The following is a 22846-nucleotide window of genomic DNA, read 5'->3' on the forward strand; positions in this document are numbered from 1 at the left end:
TGTTACTATATTTTATATCCCGTTTTTGGTGTGTGTCTGAGTTCCTTGCCTGATTTTTAGAGAAATACTCATTTTACTGCTTTTGTGCTTCCTGCCTTTATACTGTCACTTTTAGTCTCTCCACTCAGAGAGTCCTCCTTACTATTTCTTGTAGGGCTAATTTAGTGGTCATGAACTCCTTTAGTTTTTGTCTGTCTGGGAAACTCTCTCTCCTATTCTGAATGATAGCCTTGCTGGATAGAGTAATCTTGGCGGCAGATTTTTCCCATTCAGCACTTTGAATATATCATGCCACTCCTTTCTGGCTTGCTAAGTTTCTGTTGAAAAATCTCTAGCTAGCCTTACGTGTTTTCTCTTATAAGTTAATGACTTCTTTTGTCTTACTGCTTAAAAATTTTATTTTATTTTGCAGATTTAATTACAATATGTCTTGGTGTGGGTCTGCTTCTGTTGATTTTGATGGGAGTTCTCTGTGCCTCCTGGATCTGGATGTCTATTTCCTTCCCCAGATTATGGAAGTTTTCAGCTATTAGTTCTTCAAATAAAATTTCTGCCCCCTTTTCTCTCTCTTCTTCTTCTGGGACTCCTATAATACGAATGTTACTACATTTGAACAAGTCATTGAGTTCCCTAAGTCTGTTCTCATTTTGTATATTTTTTTCTCTCTTTTGTTCAGCACCATTGCTTTCCATTACCTTGTCTTCTAGGTCATTAATTCATTTCTCTGTTCCTTCCAGCCTTCTATTCATTGCTTCAAGTATGTTTCTAGTCTCATTTATTGTACTCTTCCTCTCTGATTCTTTTTTAACTCTTATATCTCTAAGGTAGGGTCTCACTGATCTCTTCTTTTCTCTGGCTGTGGGTTTATCTTATTCTTTCATTTGGGATAAATTCCTGTCCTTGCATTTTGTCTAAGTCTCTGCCTTCTCTGTGTTAGAAAAGCCATTTATGTCTCCTGCTCCTTCTTTGATGTGGCTTCTTCTCTCCCTTCAGTTGTGGAGTTTGTTCTGTCAGTCTTCAGATCAATTTCTGGGATGTTTAGGATGATTTTATAGTTATCTGGTTATGTTATTGAGATGGGGCAATTCTAGGGTCCTCCTACTCCACAACCATCTTCTGACTATTCCCAAGGATCTGTATTTTAACAAGTATCTCAGGCAATTCCTTTCTGATTGTAAAATAATTGGTTACCTCGAGCAGAAAATTCAGCACCCCCCCCCCCCATATATTTTAATACCTTATTCTGGAAAGTCTCAAACACATAAAAAATGTTAATATAATGAATCTCAAGGCATCCATCATCAGCTTCAACATTTATTTACATCTTCCTCTGTTTATCCTCCACATTATTTTTTTGGGGGGTGGGATAATCTCAGAAGTCGTGTAACTTCAGCTTTAAAAACTTGAATGTAGGGGTGCCTGGGTGGTTCAGTTGGTTGAGCATTTGACTCTTGATTTCAGCTCAGGTCATGATCCCAGCATTGTGGAATTGAGCCCCACGTTGGGCTCTGTGCTGACAGCATGGAGCCTGCTTGGGATTTTCTCTTTCCCTCTCTGCCCCTCCTCTGTTCATGTACTGTCTCTAAATAGATAAACTAAAAAAAAAAAAAAAAAAAAAAAAAAAAAAGGCCTTGAGTATGTGTCTCCACAGATAAAATACACAGTTGGTTTGTTCACATCTGGAGCTCACATTTGGTTGACCAGTCCATGAAGTCTCTTAGTCTACAACAATCCCCTACCTGCCCCTCTCTTCCATCCCTTCATGCATTTTACACAACAGGCTATTTGTCCTGCACAGTTTTCTGCATTCTGGACTTGGTGGACCACTTTCTTGTGGCATTGCCTGACTTATTCCTCTCCCGCCTGCCTCTCTAAACTGGTAGTTACACTTCAACACGGAGAGCCTCATGAACTTTTCACATAATGGAGTTATGTACCACTGATTATTGTTGTCTACACTTTTTATTAAAAATTACAAAAGGTGATTTTCTGTTCTGTTGATTTCTATGTTTTTTAGTATTTTTTCCTTTAGCAATTATTTTGTTAATTCACATACAGTTTGTACCAAAAGGCAAAATAAATGTAGGATTTTAAAAAATTATTTACTCATTTTCAAAATAAGGTTGGTGTCTTAGCAACCGGCAATGTTTTTTTCCTATAATAAACTTAGGGATTTTTTATATAAGTGTTTCAATGAGTTTTATAGTCCTTATTCCTTTAGATGCTTCTATATTTGATGATTCCCATGTGGTTTTGACATGACACTATACTTTAAAGTTTGAGAGTGCATGCATGCATGAGTGGGGGAGGGGTAGAGAGAATGTTAAGCAGGCTCTCCACTGACAGTGTGGAGCCTGATGGGGGGCTCAAACCCATGAACTGTGAGATCATGACCTGAGCTGAAATCAAGAGTCAGGTGCTTAACTGAGCCACCCAGGTGCCCCTCAAAACACTTTAAAAAAAAATTCTTAATAATTTATGTATTTTTAAATTTACATTCAAGTTAGTTAACATATGGTACAACAGTGATTTCAGGAATAGATTTCTTAATGCTCCTTACCCATTTAGCCCATCCCCCCTTTGATAACCTCTCCAGAAACCCTCTGTTCTCTATATTTAAGAGTCTCCTATGTTTTGTCCCCCTCTCTGTTTTTGTATTATTTTTGCTTCCCTTCCCTTATTTTCATCTGTTTTGTATCTTAAAGTACTCATATGAATGAAGTTATATTTGTCTTTCTCTAATTTCACTTAGCATAACACCCATCTAGTTATATCCGGATGTAGTTGCAAATGGCAAGATTTCATTCTTTTTGATTGCTGAATAATACTCCAGTGTACACACACACACACGACATCTTTATGTACATATCATATATATACATATATACATGTGTGTGTGTCTGTGTGTGTATATATATATATATATATATATATATATATATATACACACACACACATACCACATCTTCTTTATCCATTCATCCATCGATGCACATTTGGGCCCTTTCCATACTTTGGCTATTGTTGATAGTGCTGCTATAAACATTGGGGTGCATGTGCCCCTTCAAAACAGCACACCTATATCCGTTGGATAAATAGCTGGGTCGTAGGGTAGTTCTATTTTTAATTTTTTGAGGAACCTCCATACTGTTTTCCAGAGTAGCTGCACCAGTTTGCATTCCCACCAGCAGTGCAAAAAAGATCCTCTTTCTCCGCATCCTCACCAACATCTGTTGTTGCCTGAGTTTTTAATGTTAGCCACTCTGACACGTATGAGGTGTTATTTCATTGTGGTTTTGATTTGTATTTCCCTGATGATGAGTGATGTTGAGCATTTTTTCATGTGTCAGTTAGCCATCTGGATGTCTTTTTTGGAGAAGTGTCTATTCATGTTTTTTGCCCATTTATTCACTGGATTATTATTTTTTGGGGCATGTTGACTTTGATAAGTTCTGTTTAGATTTTGGATACTAACCCTTTATCTGATATGTCGTTTGCAAATATCTTCTCCCATTCTGTCGGTTGCCTTTTAGTTTTGCTGATTGTTTCCTTTGCTGTGCAGAAACTTTTTATTTTGATGAGGTCCCAATAATTCATTTTTGCTTTTGTTTCCCTTGCCTCTAGAGACATGTTGAGTAAGAAGTTGCTGCGGCCAAGTCAAAGAGGTTCTTGCCTGCTTTCTCCTCTAGGATTTTGATGGCTTCCTGTCTTATGCTTAGCTCTCTCATCCATTTTTAGTTTAGTTTTGTGTATGGTGTAAGAAAGTGGTCCAGGTTCATTTTTCTGCATGTCGCTGTCCAGTTTTTCCAGCACCATTTGCTGAAGAGACTTTATTCCATTGGATATTCTTTCTTGCTTTGTCAAAGATGAGTTGGCCATACGTTTGTGGGTCCATTTCTGGGTTCTCTATTCTGTTTCATTGATCTGAATGTCTGTTCTTGTGCCAGTACCATACTGTCTTGATGATTACAGTTTTGTAATACAGCTCAAAGTCTGGGATTGTGATGCCTCCAGCTTCAGTTTTCTTTTTCAAGATTGCTTTGGTCATTCGGGATCTTTTCTTTAGGCTATTCTGGTTCCATACAGATTTTAGAATTGTTTGTTCTAGCTCTGTGAAGAATGCTGGTATTATTTTGATAGGTATTGCATTGAATATATAGATTGCTTTGGGTAGTATTGAAATGTTCACAATATTTGTTCTTCCTATGCAGGAGCATGGAATATTTTTCCTTTTTTTTTTTTTTTTTTTTGGTGTCTCCTTCAATTTCTTAAGCTTTCTATAGTTTTCAGTGTATAGAGTTTTCACCTCTTTGGTTAGGTTTATTCCTAGGCGTTTTATAGTTTTGGTGCAATTGTAAATAGGATCGATTCCTTGATTTCTTTCTGTTGCTTCATTCTTGGTGTATAGGAATGCAACTAATCTCTGTGCATTGATTTAAACAAATTTTTTTTAAGTTATTCATTTTTAGAGATAGAGCATGAGTGGGGAAGGGGCAGAGAGAGGGAGACACAGAATCTGAAGCAGGGTCCAGGCTCTGAGCTGTCAGCACAGAGCCCGACGCGGGGCTTGAACTCATGAACTGTGAGATCATGACCTGAGCTGATGTCGGACACTCAACCGACTGAGCCACCCAGGCGCCCCTGTGCATTGATTTTATATCCTGCGACTTTGTTGAATTCATGGATCAGTTCTAGCAGTTTTTTTGGTGGAATCTTTTGGGTTTTCCATATAGAATATCACATCACCTGTAAAGAGCAAAAGTTTCACCTCCTCCTGGCCGATTTGGATGCCTTTTCTTTGTGTTGTCTGATTGCCGAGGCTAAGGCTTCCAATACTATGTTGAATAACAGTGGTGAGAATGGACATCCTTGTCTTGTCCCTGACGTTAGGGCGAAAGCTCTTAGTTTTTCTCCATTGAGGATGATATTAGTGGAGGGTCTTTCATATATGGCTTTTATGATCTTGAGGTACAATGCTTCTCTCCCTACTTTCTTGAGGGTTTTTATCAAGAAAGGATGCTGTATTTTGTCAAATGCTTTCTCTGCATCTATTGAGAGGATCATGTGGTTCTTGTCCTTTCCTTTATTGATGTGATGTATCACATTGATTTGTGTATATTGAACCAGCCCTGCATCCCAGGTATAAAGCCCACTTGGTCATGGTAAATAATTAAAAAAAAATTTTTTTTAAATTTATTTTTGAGACAGAGACAGAGCATGAGCAAAGGGGGGGGGGGGCAGAGAGAGAGGGAGACACAGAATCTGAAGCAGGCTCCAGGCTCTGAGCTGTCAGTACAGGGCCTGACATGGGCCTCAAACTCACAAGGCATGAGATCATGACCTGAGCTGAAGTCAAACACTCCACCGACTGTGCCACCCAGGTGCCCCTAATGCATATTTTTGAGAGAGGGAGAGATCATGAGCAAGGGAGGAGCGGGGTGGGGGGGGGAATAGAGAATCTGAAGCAGGCTCTGTGCTGACAGCAGACAGCCTGATACGGGGCTTGAACTCATTAACTGTAAGATCATGATCTGAGCCGAAGTTGGATGTTTGAGCCACCCAGGCACCCCTGAAAGATTTTAAGTAATCTCTACACCCAGCATGGGGCTTGAACTTAGAACACCCCAGATCAAGAGTCTCATGCTTTACCGATTGAACCACCCAGACACCTGGGGTCTTGTGTTTTAAAAGTCCATTCTGATAATCTCTTATCAGGGGCCTTTAACTTGGGAGTGTTTAGACCTTTTATATTTATTGCAATGACCTACAAGATTTGGTTTAAATCTAACATCTAGTTATTTACCTTCAATCTGTCTCATCTGTTCTTTGTCCCTTTTTCTTTAAAGTTTATTTGTTTCTTTTGAGAGATACAGAGACAGTATGAGTGGGGGAGAGGCAGAGAGAAAGAGAATCCCAAGCAGGCTACACACTCTGCCAGTGTAGAGCCTGATGTGGGGCTCAAACTCAGAACCGTGAGACCATGACCTGAGCCAAAACCAAGAGCTGGATGCTTAACTGAGCCACCCAGGTGCTCCTCTTTTCATAGACACTTTTGGACAAGTACATTTTATAATATCATGCTATCTTCACAGTTGGCTTGTTAGTTATACTCTCTGCTTTATTCTTTTAATGCTTGACTTAGGATTTAAAAATACAACTTCGGAGGTGCCTGGGTGGCTCAGTCAGTTGAGTGACTCTTGTTTTTGGTTCAGGTCATGATCCCAGGGTTGTGGGATCAAGCCCTGTGTTAGCCTCTGTGCTGAGCCTGGATCCTGCTTGGGATTCTCCCTCTCTGTCGTGCATGCTCTCTCTCCCCCTGACCCCTGCTCCCTCTGCCCTTCTACCCTGCTCATGCTCTCTGTCTCAAAAAAAAAAAAAAAAAAAAAAGAATCTGACTCTTGATTTTGGTTCAGGTCATGATCTCATGCTTCATGAGATCAGCCCCATGTTGGGCTCTGCACTGAGTGTGGAGTCTGCTTGGGATTCTGTCTCTCCCCCTCTCTCTCAGAATAAACATTAAAAAAAAATCAACTTCAGGGGTGCCTGGGTGGCTCAGTTTGTTGAGCATCTGACTCTTAATTTTGGCTCAGGTCATGATCTCACAGTTGTGAGACTGAGCTCCGTGTTGGGACTTGTAGTGAGTGTGGAGCCTGCTTAATATTCTCTCTGCCCTTTTCCTGCTTGTGCTGGCTCTCTCTTAAAAAAAAAAGTACACACACACACAAATACAACTTCAATATAATGCAGTATGCTTTCAACAAATATGACACCACTTCACATATAAGACCCTTACAACAAAATATTTTCAATTCCCCCACTTCCATTATTTGTGCTATTGTTACTTATTTTATTTCTATATAAGTTGTAAGCCTCTCAATGCAGTTAAAATAATCAATACTGGAGAGATAAAAGGAAAAAAAAGTATATTTACCCAGATTTTTTCTATCCCTGGTTCTCCTTATTCCTTGGTATATATCCAAATTTTCATCTGATATTTTCATTTTGCCTGAAGAACTTCCTTTGACATTTCTTATAATGCAGCTCTGCTGGTCATTATTCTTTCAGCTTTCATTTGAAAAACTCCTTATTTCACCTTTATTTTTGAAAGATATTTCACTAGCTATAGAATTGTAGGCTGATAGTCATTTTTATGTTATTCTTTTTTCAGCACTTTAGTGTTAAATTTCTTATGGTTTGCATAATTTCTGATGAGAAGTTGGCTGCCATTCTTATGTTTGTTTCTATGTAGTATGTGTCTTTTTCTCTGGCTTTCATAGTTTTTAAAAATTTCAGCAGTTTTATTATGGGGTATGTATGTATGTGTGTTTAGTATTCTGCTTGGGGTTCTGATCTTGAATCTCTATGGTTACAGTTTTAATCCAGCTTGGAAACATGTGTTATTTCTTCAGATATTTTTTCAATCCTCCTCGCCCCTTAATTTTTTTCTCCTTGGGACTCTAATTTACACAAGACTACTTGATAGTATCCCACATCTCAGTTGCCAGGTTTATTGTTTTGGTCCCTTCTCTATGTGCTGTTTGTATAGTTTTTATTGCTGTATCTTCAGACTTACTGATCTGTTGTACTGCAGTGTGTACCTGCTCTTCCTCCTGTCCAGTGTTTTCACTTCAAATATTGAATTTCCCATTTCTAGAAACTCCCAACTTTTTTATGTCTCATTTTCCTTATGTTCCTGTTCCTTTATATTCTTGAACACCTTTGTGATACCTGTTGTTAAGGTCTTTATCTGCTAATCCTGAGGTCTCTGATTTGTGTCCATTAATTTTTTTTCTCTTCTGGTTATGGGTCATATTTTCTTATTTGCACATGTAATTTTGGATTGGAAACTGGACATTGTGAATTTAGTTTCTAAGTGCTTAATTTTCGTTATTGCTTTAAAGAGTGTTGGGTTTTGATCTGGCACAAAGTGAAATGATTGTGGACCTCAAGGCTTGGTTTTCATGGTCCAGAGGAGCCTGTGCTCTAGACCTAATTTAAGATTATTACTAAGGCGTGATCTTAGGACTCTACCCAATGCGCTGCATATTCTGAAGTTGTACTCTGGGTCTCAGGCACATGAACTCTTCCCACTCCTCTGAGTTCTAAGAATTGTGTGGTCTATTGGTTTCTGGTCATGAAGTTGTGCCTTTTATTCATGTAGGTCAGGACTTGGTCAGACTCTAGGAGACATTTCTGTAGATCTGAGGAGCTTACTCTCTCTGAGCAGCTCCCTCTTCTCCAGGACTCTGCTCATTAGGTTCTAGCTTAGCATTCCTAGACTCTGACCTCTGTGTCTTCAACTTGACCACTAGACCCTGGATTGTCTCCTTGCCCTTTGGCCTGAAAGTTGCTCCTAGGCAGTAAGCTGGAGCAGCTGGTGCTCCCCTCACCTGTTTCCCTCACCCAAACACTGTCTTTGTCCTATGTCCATAAGCATTTGTTTCATGTATATTGTGTGGTTTCCTAGTTGTTTAGGGAAACTAATTTCTAGGGAAACTCTTAACAGCCATTACTCCTTCATGGGTGGAAGGCAGTGGAAGTCTCCCCGTTTTTGAACTCACTTGTCAGTGAAAACCTGTGAATCCCCTGGTTTCTAGTTCTCACATTGGCTTGCTGAGTTTTCTATTTGGGATGGATGAGTATTTGATGGTAATTTTTGGGTTACCTGGCTCATAGGATCATAACAACTCCCTTTTTTCTTGCCTATGCTGGTTCCACACAGGTATTCTAGGTATGAAGAGTTTGGCCCTAGGGTTTGAGGGACTACCTTAATGTTGTCTGGGGGTCTCATTTTCTATCCCAGTTTGCTTTGTTTTTGTGAAAGGATTAAAAACCATTGTGGTTGCTATTGTTCTTACCCTAACCAGAACTCTCTACCTTTTAAGTTACCTTTCCATTCATATCACTTGGGCGTGGCCCTTGAAGACTGACAGTGTGGTATTTCCAATTGATTAGCCTATTTTGTGGTAACGAAATTTGAGGGATTTTGCTTTTACCCCAGGAATAGTTAACACTTTAGCACTCTAAGTATAAACTATTACGGGTGGTAATTTTACTTACCTCCAGATTACCTTGAGTCTCTGTAGTATAAGCCACAAACACAGCTTATGGCCAGGAGCCCACTAACCTACCACCAACCCACTGTGTGACACAGGACTAATTTCTTCTCATTGTTGATGGTAGCAGACACCATAAGGAAGACCAGGCCTGTCCTTGGGGGGAGCACAGAGCTTGTTAGGGAAGGCAGACAAGTAACAAGAGCTAACTAGAACTAAGGGGTAGTTTTTATCCCCTGAGAAGTGTACACAAAGGTGCCTTCTTGGGCCTTTTCTCATCTGAATAAACAGAAGCACAGTTCTCATACTGTTGTCCAAAGGCTTGGATTGTACAGAATGACATGGAGGCTGAGGGGCAGGGCTGTGGCCTCTATATCCTTACTTCAAGCACAGTCGATCCACCTTTTCCGATTTTATACATTATGATCTAATATTTATTTCAAAACAGGGGTTTTGCTGCTGAAAAATGAAGGATGAGCAGGTAGAAGAACAGGGGTCCACATTTCCTTGTGCATGCAGCCTCCTGCGGTGAGTGGCCTGACCTTTTACAAAGCTAAGTGCACTCACATAAAGGTCTGCTGTGAGCACCACCCCACATTACAGCTGAGGAGCCCTCCACTCACATACTCTTCCTGAGTCGTGCCTTTGACAGCACCCACTCTGGAGTTGAGCTGGATTGGGACTCAAAGGCTAGCTTTACCACTTGGCAGTGGACAGCCCTGGGCAGGTCTTCCACCTTCAGTGCCAGTTTCCTCATTGGTAAGTTGGGGATATAGGCCTACACTGGTCTGTTGTGTTGCAACATAGGACAGCTCCAGTGTAGTACCAGCTCGCGATAGGTGTCAGTATAAATTATACCCGCTGTTGTGACGACCGATTCAGGTGAGGGTCTCAAGGCTTCTGCTAACAGGTGATACTAGGTTCAGGGTTGACCAGGACCAGAACCATGGTCTCCATCACTGACAGGGTCCATAATCTGCATGAAGTGTACCCACTTTCCGGGCCAGTCTCTTAATTGTGGGTATTGGTTAATACTGCCCTGCGTTTGCATGGCACGTTATGGGTCACCTCCATGCATTAGTTCATCCGAGTCTTCTCTGTAAGGCAGACTTGTATTCCCACTCTCTGGAAGAGGATATGTGTTCAGAGGACACACTCCCCCTCACCGCAGCCCACGTCCAGTGTGACTGGAATCACAAGGATGTTATACAGATACCAGCTTTGTGTATGTCGGCTGGGGGTTCAGCCAGCCTACAGGGACCAGGGTCTTGGCGAATGTTGTTCTAATACACTGACAAACAGGAGTGAACATGAGCTTTTTAGGGAGGGGTTGGGGTAATGCAGGAAGAATTACAAGCAATATGAATTTATTTAACTATTTTGGAAACAAAACCCCCCAAATAATGCCTGAAACCCAAAAGGTACATAAAAATGGCCAAAAATATTTTAAAATAATAAATTTGAAGATCATTTGTAGCTTTTTTCTCCTAACATGAGTGCTTTCAGCAGGACAGTAAATTACAAACCATATCAAATCATGTTAAGGCAGATGATCTATCTGGTTGCACTTGTAACTACTCCTGGGGAAGGAATCTTGTTGGAGCTATTCCTCCCAGCGGTTTGGTCAGTTGGTCCAGGAAAGGGCAGTCCTGGAGTCAGCAGGAGGGGAGCTGAGCCTTTCCTGTCTTGTCACTGCTCGTTCTGCTGGCCCTCTGTGACGGAAGTGGACACAGAACCTTGGCCCTTGTTGACATCACTGATGCACACCCACTGCCCGTCGACAGACTCCTTCCACAGGGTCACCTGCAAGCCAGTGCACACAGCCTGTTACAGGTCTGCACCCTTCCCTCTGCTGTCCTTACCTTCCCAGATCTTCAGCAAGACGGTGACAAAGGATATTTCTGACTTAGCTCCCCCTCACAGGAAGAACAACAAATATTCATGAACAAGAAGCCACTGAGCAAATCCTAGAAGACAGGAATGTGGCTGAAGTACCCCCTGCCCGACCAAAGGGACCAACTCCTTGTACCAGAAGGATAGACTGGAAGGCTACATGCTGACTGCATGGCCCCCACCCAGGTTGACTCAACACCACGTTCAACTTCTGTTTTTCCAGGGGGAAAGGAGCACAGGGGTGACATCCAGTCACTCAGCGCTGTAAGTCATGGCCTCGTGGGATCCCTCATTCTGGGCTCTGCCCCATGGGGACTGCAGGCACATCTGTGGGTTTCAACTACTGCGAATCTGATGGTGACTAAGTGGGGTTCTTAAGTGGTCAACACCACAGGGGAGGCACGGTCCACCTCCCGGTCACCAGGTCCAAGTGAACCCAACTGCCCTCTTCCTCCTCCTCTAAGTCCGAGTCTATGCCAAGGGCTTGAATAAATCATTGGTCCCAAGTAAGACAGAATCATCATGCCCATGCACTGGGTGGGCTTCCCAGAACCGGCACTGTGTTATTAACAGACCAAGTTCCTAGCTGCAGAGCCCAAGCAGTAGTCCCAACCAGTATCTCTGCTCATCTACAGCACCAAGCTGGGGGTCCAGTCTGCCCCAGGGAATGCTCTACAGTGCAGTTCTGCCAGCTCTTGAACCTGGTCTGCCCCCACCCAGGCAGAAAGGCTGAGTCACAGCCCCACTTGCTGCAGTTCCTGGCTCTTGGTCTCTCATCCAGAAAGCCAATTTACAGACTCTTGTAGAGAGCCCAGTCCTGACTGGAGAATCCAGGTCACAGTGACACCCACTAGCTTCACTTGGGCAGGGAACTCGAGTCAGCAGTCCTACCTGCTGTTCTCACCCAGTGGAATACCCTCTATGCTCAGAACTCAAACAGTTGCTTCACTAAAAAACAGACCCTAACAGCAGCCACACCTGTCCAAGGACCAGGAATGACCAGAAACCCAACTGCGCTGACCGGTCCAACTGTCTGCCAAAGTGAGCCTGCAACGTTTGGAAGAAGGGACCACAACTCCAATGCAGATACCAACACGAGGATCACAGAAAGCCAGGTAAATGTGACACCACCAAATGAAACTAATAGAGCTCTACAATGGACTCTAAAGACAGGAAGACCTATGAACTGCCAAGAGGCCCTAAATAAACAGGGCTACAAAAGACATGTCAGAATCATCAAAAGTCAAAGAATTTTAAGAGCAGCTAGAAAAAAAAAGGTTACATATAAGGGAACCCCCATAAGACTGTGAGATTTCTCAGTAGAAGCTTTTCAGGCCAGAAGAAAATGGGATGACACAAAATACTCAAAGCAAGAAAAACTATTAACCAAGACTACTCTACCAGGCAAAAGTGTCCTTCGGCAATGGATAGACTTTCTTGGACAAACAAAAGCAGAGGGAACTCATCACCGCTACATCTGCCTTACAAGAAATGCTAAAGGGAGTTGAGTATAAATAAAAGGATGCTCATTAACACTATACAAGGCAGCATAAAACTTACTGGTAATGATAAATAATTAAAGTTGGATTCTGTAATGTGATGTTAGTGCATAATTCACTTCTAGCTCTAGTTTAAAAGATAATGTAGTAAGAAATAACCATTGTAGTTAAATAGCCATAACTACAATAACCTGTTATTACACATTATAAAATATATAAATTGTAACATCAATAACCTAAAATGTGAGGGGGAGAAGTCAAAGTGTTCAGATGTTATTTTAAAACAGAGTGTTTTAAAATGTCTATGTAAACCTTATAGCCACAAGGGAAAAACCTGTGGTAATATTAGACCAAAGAACATGACAAAGTCAAAGCATACAGATACCATAAAACTTCAAAACACAAAAAAAGAAGGAACAATGTATCAAGAAAACCACAAGAAAATAAACAAAATGGCAATTGTGTAAGGCCTTATTAATTAATACTTACTTCAAATGTAAATGGTTTAAACTCTCCCGGGGAGACAACACCTGGCTGAATGAATAAAATAAAACCAAAAACACAAGATCCAACAATATGCTTCCTATAAGAGATTCACTTCAGCCTTAAAGACAGAGATGGAGTAGGGATGGAAAGAGATACTTTAAGCAAATGGCAACCACAAAGAAAGCAGAGGTAGCTATATTTATATCAAATACACTTTAAAGTGAAAATAGTAAAGAGAGGGGTGCCTGGGTGGCTCAGTTGGTTGAGCATCTGACTTCAGCCCTGGTCATGATCTCATGGTTCACGGATTCAAGCCCTGCATTGGGCTCTGTGCTGACAGCTGGGAGCCTAGAGCCTGTGCTTCGGATTCTGTGTCTCCCTCTCTCTCTGTCCCTCCCTCTCTCAAAAATAAATAAAATGTTAAAAAATAGTACAGAGAGACAGAGGGATCAACACACCAAGAAGATGTAACAATTATAAATATATAGATACCCACCACTGAAACATCTAATTATATGAACCAAAACTGAACAAACTAAATGGAAATAAAGAGTAACAAAAAAATGGTTGGGGACTTTAATACTCTCAACAATGGAGATCATCCAGACAGATAATAAGGAAACAGTGGATTTGAACAATAGTACAGAACAAATGGGCCTAACATGTACATAACCTTCTGACAGCAGAACATACGTTAAGTGCACATGGAACATTTCCTATATGTTACACCACAAAACGAGTCTTAGCAAATTAAAAAATATTAAACCAATTATCTTCTCTAACCACAATGGTATGAATACAGCAAGATATCAATAGCAAGAGGAAACTGAGAAATTCACAAACACATGCAAATTAAACACTGACATTATTTTGAATCAAATGAAAAACACAATATACCAAAACTTACAGGATGCAGCAAAAGCAGTTCTTGGAAGTTCACAGCAATTAATGCCTACATTCAGAAACAAGACCTATCCCAAATAACCTAACTCTATGCCTTAAGGAATCAGAAAAGAACAAACTTTGTCCAAAGCTGGCAAATAATAAATATTAGAGCAGAAATAAATGAAATAGAGAAGAAAATAGAAAAGATTGACCAGAAGAGTTGGTTGGTTGACAAAACTAACAAAGTTTACCTAGATTAACCAAAGAAAAAAGAGGACCCAAAACAACAAAATTATAAATGAGAAAGGAGATATTACAACTGATCATCACAGAAATACAAAGAAAAATAAGAAACTACTATGAAACAACTCTATGTCAACAAACTGAACAAGCTAGAAAAAATGGACAAATTCTTAGAAATGTTACCAAGACAATCAGGAAGAAACAAAAAATCTGAATAAAAAATTTTATAAACATTAAAAAATTTTCTGAAATAGAATATCTCAACAGTAAGGAGACTGAATAATAATTGAAAATCTCCTTGTATAAAAAAAGCCCTGGGCCAGATGGCTTCACTGGTGAATTTAAGCTAACATGTAAGGAATGAATACCAATCCTCAAAATCTTCCAAAAAAAAATTTTTTTTTTTAAGAGGAGGAAATACACCCACACACTCATTTTACAAGGCCAACAACTGCCCTTATACCAAAGCCAGAAAAGGCTACTACCAGAAAATAACTTTGGACAAATAACCCTGATGAATATAGATGCAAACTGAATTTGGCAGTACACTAAAAGGATCATTCACCATGATCAAGCAGGATTCAGACATGGAATGCACGGACGGTTCAACATATGCAAATCAACCAATGTGATCTGTTTGTGATAATGCTTAACAGATTAGGTATAGAAGGAACATACCTCAATAATAAAGGTCATGTGATAAGCCCACAGCTAGTACAATACCCCATGGTGAAAGGCCAAAAGCTCTTCCTTGAAAATAAGCAATAAGAAAAGGGTACCCACTCTTACCATTCTTTTTCAATGTAATACTACAAGTTGTTGCCAAAGCAACCAGGCAAGGAAAAAAAAAAAAGGCATCAGAACTGGAACGGAAAAACTAAAATTGTCTCTATTTGCAGATGACAAGATGTTATACACAGAAAATCCTAAAGGTTTCATCAAAAAGCTTAGATCTAAACAGTGAATTCATTAAAGTTGCAGGATACAAAATTAATGAAAATCAGTAGTGTTTCTATACACTAAGAATGAATTATTAAAAAAGAAATAAAATGATCCTTACGATAACAAAAACAATAAAATACTCATGAACTTAACCAAGGAGGTGAACGATCTCTACTCTGAAAACAAGACAGTGATGAAAGAAACTGAGAATACAAATAAATGGAAAGGTATCTTGTTCATAGATTAGAATAATTAACATTGTTAAAATTTTAATACTACCAAAGCCATCTATATGTTCAATGCAATTCCTATCAAGATTCCAATGGCCTTTTTTTTTTTTTTTTTTTTTTTTTACAAAAATAGAAAAAAGAGTCCTAAAATGTATATGGAACCACCAAAGACCCTGAATGGCCAAAGCAATCCTGAGAAAGAAGAACAAAGTGGAAGGAATCCTACTTTTTTTTTTTAAAGTATTCTTTTTTAAATGTTTTTTTGAGAAAGACAGACCATGAATGGGGGAGGGGAAGAGAGAGAGGAAGACCAAAGAATCAGAAGCAAGCTCCAGGCTCTGCACTGTCAGCACAGAGCCCGATGCGGGGCTCGAACTCATGAACTGTGAGATCATGATCTGAGGTGAAGTCGGATGACTGAGCCACCCAGGCGCCCCAGGAATCCTACTTTTTAATTTCAAGCTATTAAGCTATAGTAATGGCATAAAAACGAATAGATGGTACTGACATAAAAACAAATAGGTCAATGGAATCAAAAGCCCAGAAATAAACTCAAGCATATACAGTTAACTAGTATTCGGCAAGGGAGCCAAGAATACTCAATGGAGAAAAGACTGTCTCTTTAATAAATGGTGCTGAGTAAACTGGACATTAACATGTAAAAGAATAAAATTAGACCCTTATACCACTCAAAAAAACTAACTTCAATTGCATTAAACACTTAAATATAAGATCTGAAACTATCGAAACTCCTAGAGGAAAATATATGAAAACAAGCTATTTGGGTGCCTGGGTGGCTCAACTGATTACGTGTCTGACTCTTGATTTCGGTTCAGGTGATGATTCTCATGCTTCATGCCTGCTTGGGATTCTCTCCTTCTGTCTCTCCCTCCACCACTCATACACACGTGCATTCCCTCTCTGAAAATAAACTTAAAAAAAAACTCTTTGACATGAGTCTTGACAAAGATTTTTTGGTTGTGACATCTAAAGCAAAAGTAACAAAAAATAAGTTAGCAGGACAGCATTAACTAAAAAGTTTCTGCATAGCAAAATAATCAACAAAGTAAAAAGACAACCTTACAAAATGGGAAAAAAATATTTGCAAATCATACATCAGAAGAGGAGTTAATATCCAAAATATCCAGGGATGCCTACATGGCTCAGTGGGTTGTCTCTTGTTTTTATAGATTTGTTTTAAATTTATTTATTTTGAGACTGAGCACATATGCGTGTGCATGTGCATGAGCAGGAAACGGGCAGAGAGAAAGGGAGAGAGGGAATCCCAAGCAGGTTCCGCACTGTCAGCCCAGAAACTGACATGGGGCTTGAACTCACAAACTGTGAGATCATGACCTGAGCCGAAATCAAAAGCCAGATGCTTAACTGCCTGAGCCACCCTGGTGCACCAATTAAGCATCCAACTTGACTCCTGATCTCAGCTCAGGTCTTGATCTCAGGGTCATGGGCTCAAGTTCCACCTTGGGCTCCACGCTGGGTGTGAAGCCTGTTTACAAACAAATGAAAACTCCCCACGCCACAATATATCCACAGAAGACTAAAACTCCATACCAGAAAGCCAAAAAATACAATTAAAAATTGGGCAAAAGACCTGAATAGAAGATTTCTCCAAAAAAGATATACGAAAGGCCAACAGGTATGTGATAGTGAGAGATAAGCATCTCACTCAGCATCTCTAATCACTGGGGAAGTACAACCATAGAATATCACCTCACACATGTTAGCATGGCCATCATGAAAAAGACAAAGACACAAGTATTGGCATGGATGTGGAGAAAAGGGAACTCTTGTGCATTACTGGTGAAACTATAAACTGGTGCAGCCACTATGGAAAACAGTACGGAGGATCTTCAACAAAATTAAAAATAGAACTCCTATATGACCCAGCAGTTCAACTTCTGGGTATTCATCTGAAGAAAATGAAGAGACTGTCTTGAAAAGTATCTGCATCCCCGGGGTGGCTGGGTGGCTCAGTCGGTTAAGCGTCCGACTTCGGCTCAGGTCATGATTTCATGGTTCGTGGGTTTGAGCCATGCATCAGGCTCTGTGCTGACAGCTCAGAGCCTGGAGCCTGCTTCAAATTTTGTGTCTCCCACCCTCTCTTCCCCTCCCCGGCTCCTGTTCTGTTTCTCTCTCAAAAGTAAACATTAAAGACACCCAAAAAACCAAAAACCAAATACTGATGTTGTTTTAACCAAGTTGCTACAGGTTCTGTAAGAGGATACGGGATACAGCAGTGGTTCTCAAAGTGTGCTGTCTAGACCAGGGCATCTGCCATAATGGGGAGCTTGTGAAAACTGCAAATTCTTGGGTCCGTGCCCAGACCCACTGATTAAGAAATCCTGGGGGTGGGCTTGGCAATCCATGTTTTAACAAGTTAAATACTAAAATGTGAGAAGTGTGCTAGAGGAAGACAACAGATAAGTATGTTATTTCAACACTGATATAAACAGTGGAATAAATAGCTAAGCACTGGAAAGGTTTATTTCTGGAGAATGAAAATTAGACTGCATTAAAAAAATCATAACCGGGGCGCCTGGGTGGCTCAGTCGGTTGAGCACCGGCTTCAGCTCAGGTCACGATCTCACGGTCCGTGAGTTCGAGCCCCGCGTTGGGCTCTGTGCTGACAGCTCAGAGCCTGGAGCCTGTTTCGGATTCTGTGTCTCCCTCTCTCTCTGACCCTCCCCCATTCATGCTCTGTCTCTCTCTGTCTCAAAAATAAATAAACGTTAAAAAAAAAATCATAACCTAATAAAAACTACTTCAAGCTATGTACGTGTATCTGGTAAAAAATAGTAATGATTTTAAGAATTCCTGCTTTAGCAGCACCTGGGTAGCTCAGTCACTTAAGCCTCTCACTTCAGCTCAGATCATGATCTCACAGCTTGAGAGTTTGATTCCTACGTTGGGCTCTGCTGATAGCTCGGAGCCTTGAGCCTGCTTCAGATTCTGTGTCTCCCTCTCTCTCCTGTTGCTACACTGCTCACACTCTGTCACTGTCCCTCTCAAAAATAAACTTAAAAAGAATTTTTTTTAATTAAAAAAAAAAAGAATTCCTGCTTTAGAGTCAGACTATTTACTACATATGCACTATGCAGAATGCTCTAGACTGCAAACTAAGTCCTTTAGTGAAGGAATGCTATGCAGACAGCAATAGAGTTGAGCTCTTTGTAGCAAACAGTGATAAAGAAGAGTTGAGAAGCATAAAAGAATAATGGCAGCAGAACCCAAATGTGGAATGTGCATACAACCAGGCACTTGCCCATTGCCTTGTAAATACTACTGTAGGGCTCCTCAGGCAAGTCAAGGTCGGCTGGGCTGTCCTAGGTGCCACCAAACCTGGGGCCTAGTCCCGCCTCTGGCACTTACTAGAAATAAAGAGGGTTACATTAGTTATCTTTGAGGGTCATTCCAGCTCTAAAGTTCTATGGCCTGGAGAAGAGGCCTGCTACATTTCTGGGACTACTGTACATGAAAGGGACCCCAGGCTGGATGAAAACTGCCCACAGAGTCTCAAAGATATACATATATTTATTTATTTAGAAAGCGTGCACGTGCGCAAGCAGGGGAGGGGCAGAAAGAGAGGAAGAGAAAGAATCCCAAGGAGGATCCACACCATCAGCAGAGCCCGATGTGGGCTCGATCCCACCAATTGTGAGATCATGACCTGAGCCCAAACCAAGAGTGGGATGCTCAACCGACTGAGACACTCAGGCGCCCCTCAAAGAGATACTATTTGTACTCCCATGTGCATAGCATTACTGACAACAGCCAAAGGAGGAAGCACCCCTGTGTACCAATGTATGTGTAAATAAAATGTGGTAGAACAGAGTATTAGTCTTAAAAAGGTAGGGAACTGACATATGGTACAACACAGATAAGGATACTACGGGAAGTGAAAGAGGCCAGTCACAAAAAGACAATTACTGCATGATTCCACTTACATGAGTTCCCCAAAGTAGTCAGATTCACAGATAGGAAGTAGGATGGTGCTTACTGGGGTCTAGGGTCTGGGTTGAGTGGAAGTTAGTGTTCAGTGGGGACAGAATTTCAGCTGGGGAAGATGGAAACAGTTCTAGAGATGCATGGTGGTGATGGTCGCACAATAATGTGAATGTACTCAAAACCACTGAATTGTACACCTAAAAATGGTTAAGATGGGTAAACTTTGTATGTATTTTGCCAGGATTAAAACAAAAAGCTGCCTCTAGGAAGGAAGAAGTAACAAGCTACTGCCATCTCCCTGGCTTACGCCTCTTCTCTCAGGCATACGGTCCATATATAACTTTAAAAAGCAGGTTTCAAAGCAGTGGTCATGACTGTTCAAGCACATTTGCTTTGTTGCTATACTGTCCTGAACTACTCTTTGTTTTACTGTTTTCCAGTGGCTACTTTGCCTCCATGTCCCTTCCTTTATATGGCTTATAGCCCAGTAGGGAGAGGTATATGGTGGGTGAATAATAATACTCATGAATTATACGGATTTTTAGAAATATGTCTCTTAGGAGTCTGGCAGAAACCCTCCTATCTTTTTGCTTTTGTTTATGAGGTATTTTTTTTTTTTTTTTTAAATCTATTTACTTTTTGGCCGTGCTAACTGAATGTCACCATATGACAAGGTGGTCAAATGGTTAAGGTGATGGGACTATCAAGGCAGTGACTTGGGATTTAATCTGGGCCCGATTACTGGCTCTGCCACCTAAAAGCTTTGTGACCCCTGTGCAAGTCAAACCACTTCTGCCAGCTTCTTTTGTATTTGTAAAAAGGGGACAAACAACCTCTGGGGGCTTGGGGGTGGAGGTACAGGGGACTGTAAAATTTAATGATATAATTAAGAGACATACTCAAAACACAGTCCTCATTAAGGTTCCTTCTAAGCCTCTCATTACATGGGGAATTCAACTGTGCTTTCTAACGGGCCTAGTAAAGACAAACAGGGCCCTGTCTACCATGTCATGGAAGTGGGGTGTACCTTATTGTCTCCGCCTGAGACAGCCAGGATGTTGGCGGTGATGGACCAGCTCACATGCCACACAACATCATTGAACTTGTGCAGCAGTTTGGGGGACCACGTATTGCTCGAGACGTCATCACAGGTCCAGATGAACACACGACCATCCTGGGAAGAGATAGGCTAAAGTCAGGGAAGGTAAGGCAGGGATCTTGCACTGGGGATATCTGCTCAATCTGGAGCCATATTGGACTTTTGCAGGAATGGGGTGGGGGATTCAGCACAAAGCACAGCCAAGGCCCTCCTGGGTGTGCACAGCTGTGATGGCCAGTGTCCAGCCCAGCAGCCGTGCTTTTATCCCTTTACCCCAGGAACACGTTTCACATTCGAGTCTCCCAGGTTCCTGTGCTCATATTGGTTTCAGGTATGGACTTTGCATTGCTGCTAACTGTAAAATTTTCTCTGGGTTTTCCTCATGTCTGCCAAGTCCCCTCCTTATTTTGGCTCCCTTGGGCTCTGTCTATATTTTCTCAACCAAATAGGTATGGCTGTCTATAAACCGAGCTCAGCGAATGAGAAGGGACAAGTTTAAAAAGTCCCTCTCAAATTTAGGACGAAACATAACAGGCTCAAATGAAGCCTGGCTTAACCTTTGTTAGTGGGGGGTTAGCACATAATTTAAGGCTTGTCCTTGGTTTTTCTTTTGTGATCTGTGAAGATAGAATAGGTAGGTGAGTCCAAGACCTTATTAGAACTTCCAATTGCCCCTAGACCCCGCTTGGGAACACTCCCAGAATGTACCTGGGCAGCTCTATTTCCCAGCCATACAATGCTGAGGATGGGAAATTGGTCCCAAATTTGGCCCAGCTCGTGGCTCAGTGGAGACAAGCCACTTGTGCCTTTTGATCAAGCCTTCGCTACAGGATGACCTGGCTCTCCTACTTGCACTGGTCCAAAGGTGCCTGTTGCCCTACCCTTACCTTTAAAAGACTTTACCCTAGGGGGACTATAAGGGCTGACGGGACTTACTCAGAGATTAAACAACACGGGAGGCTCTCATGGGTCTGAGCTGACCTGGGAGCAGCTGGCGATGGTGCTGGTGGGCAGGCCAATGGAGGGGGCCCAGGCCACGTCTCGAACCCAGTCACTGTGCGCTTCTAGCTTCTGTTCCTCCTTCCACTGGCCATCCTCCTCCTCCCTGACAGGGGAGATGAAAGGAAGAATGCAGCAGGTTGCAGCCCAGGTGTTTTCCCACACCTCCATTCCACCCCGAGCCCATGGGCTTTGCAGGGGCCAAGAAGCTATTCCATCTTTCTGATTTCATTTATTGACTTTGTAGATTTTTACTCAGTTCAGCAGCTCTAAAGAAACCCTCCAAGAAATGCTCTGTTCCCTCACAGCCAATGGTGCCGGCAACTGGGAATTAGGTGAAGAATTAAAATGCTTGAGCAAGGCCAAGTTGTTTTTAAAGGATGTCCTCTGACAGGTTGAAACTGGTATTCTATCAGCAGGAGGGGAAAAAAGGGTGATCCTGTTTCTTGTGAACTGTGGCTGAGTCACAGTAGGTAGGGTGGAAGGTAAGAAGTGTCCCCTTGAGGATAAGTCCACCAACCCCACTTACTTCCACAGCTTGATGAGGTTGTCACAGCCGCCTGACGCAAACTTCTTGATGTAGTTGGGCTTCTGCCCCGATGGCTGGTCTATGAGGCTTCCAGGTACAACAGCAGGGGCCCAACTGACAGCATTGCAGCCAATCTGTAAGGATGGGGATTGGGATGACTTTGCCCTTTTGACTTGCAACAGAGTACTGCTTATGCAGATCCAAAGCTGCAGTTCATATCCCCTCCAATTCTCAGGACAGGATTAAGTAGGACAGCTATTTTGATGAATTAAGGATTAGCCACCATAATGCTTTTCAAGGAGCCCTAACAGTGCCTTTATTTTTCAGCAATATATTTTTTTAAATTTTTTTTTTTTTCAACGTTTTTTATTTATTTTTGGGACAGAGAGAGACAGAGCATGAACAGGGGAGGGGCAGAGAGAGAGGGAGACACAGAATCGGAAACAGGCTCCAGGCTCCGAGCCATCAGCCCAGAGCCTGACGCGGGGCTCGAACTCACGGACCGCGAGATCGTGACCTGGCTGAAGTCGGACGCTTAACCGACTGCGCCACCCAGGCGCCCCTAGCAATATATTTAAAGTAGGAGAAACTTCAGGGAGTTTAAGAAACAGAACAGTTTTCAAAAATATGAAGGGATTCAGAAAACCATGCAAATACATGGCTTAATGAATTAGTCTAAAGCATTCTTGTAACCACTACTTGCTCAAGACAGCAAATTACCATTTACCCAGGAAGCCTTGTAATTATGAATCATGGCCCTCTTCCCCAGTAACATTTTCCTAACTTCTAATTTCTTACCTTTTTTTCTTTTTAGTTTTGTCACCCAAATATGCATCCCTAGACACTACAGTGTGGTCTTGCCATTTAAATGTTTTTTTCAAAATCTTTTTTACATTTCCTCATTTACAGATTCCCCACTCTGATCTTTTTTCTTTACAATTTTTCTGTTGAAGAAAGACCAGTCATCCGACCTGCAGTATCTCAGGCTGATTTGTTCTTTCTCACTTGGTTCAACACTT

The 22846-nt window shown here is 41.5% G+C and overlaps 1 protein-coding gene across 2 annotated transcripts in view; it reads right to left on the reverse strand.

Annotated features, from left to right (window-relative positions):
• Positions 1 to 10406: 10406 nt before the first annotated feature.
• Positions 10407 to 22846, reverse strand: part of SEC13 (SEC13 homolog, nuclear pore and COPII component) — a 35252-nt gene continuing 22812 nt past the window's right edge. For both annotated transcript variants that reach the window (XM_060631763.3, XM_081794990.1), the window contains exons 6-9: positions 21828 to 21961; positions 21281 to 21404; positions 20228 to 20374; positions 10407 to 10859 (exon numbers count right to left, since the gene is read on the reverse strand). In XM_060631763.3, the coding sequence (XP_060487746.1) occupies positions 10746 to 10859; positions 20228 to 20374; positions 21281 to 21404; positions 21828 to 21961 (519 nt within the window). In that variant the 3' untranslated portion in view covers positions 10407 to 10745. The remainder of the gene's footprint in view (positions 10860 to 20227; positions 20375 to 21280; positions 21405 to 21827; positions 21962 to 22846) is intronic.

The sequence above is a fragment of the Panthera onca genome, chromosome A2 (genome assembly GCF_046562875.1).
Source record: "Panthera onca isolate mPanOnc1 chromosome A2, mPanOnc1 haplotype 2, whole genome shotgun sequence".
Classification (NCBI taxonomy): domain Eukaryota; kingdom Metazoa; phylum Chordata; class Mammalia; order Carnivora; family Felidae; genus Panthera; species Panthera onca.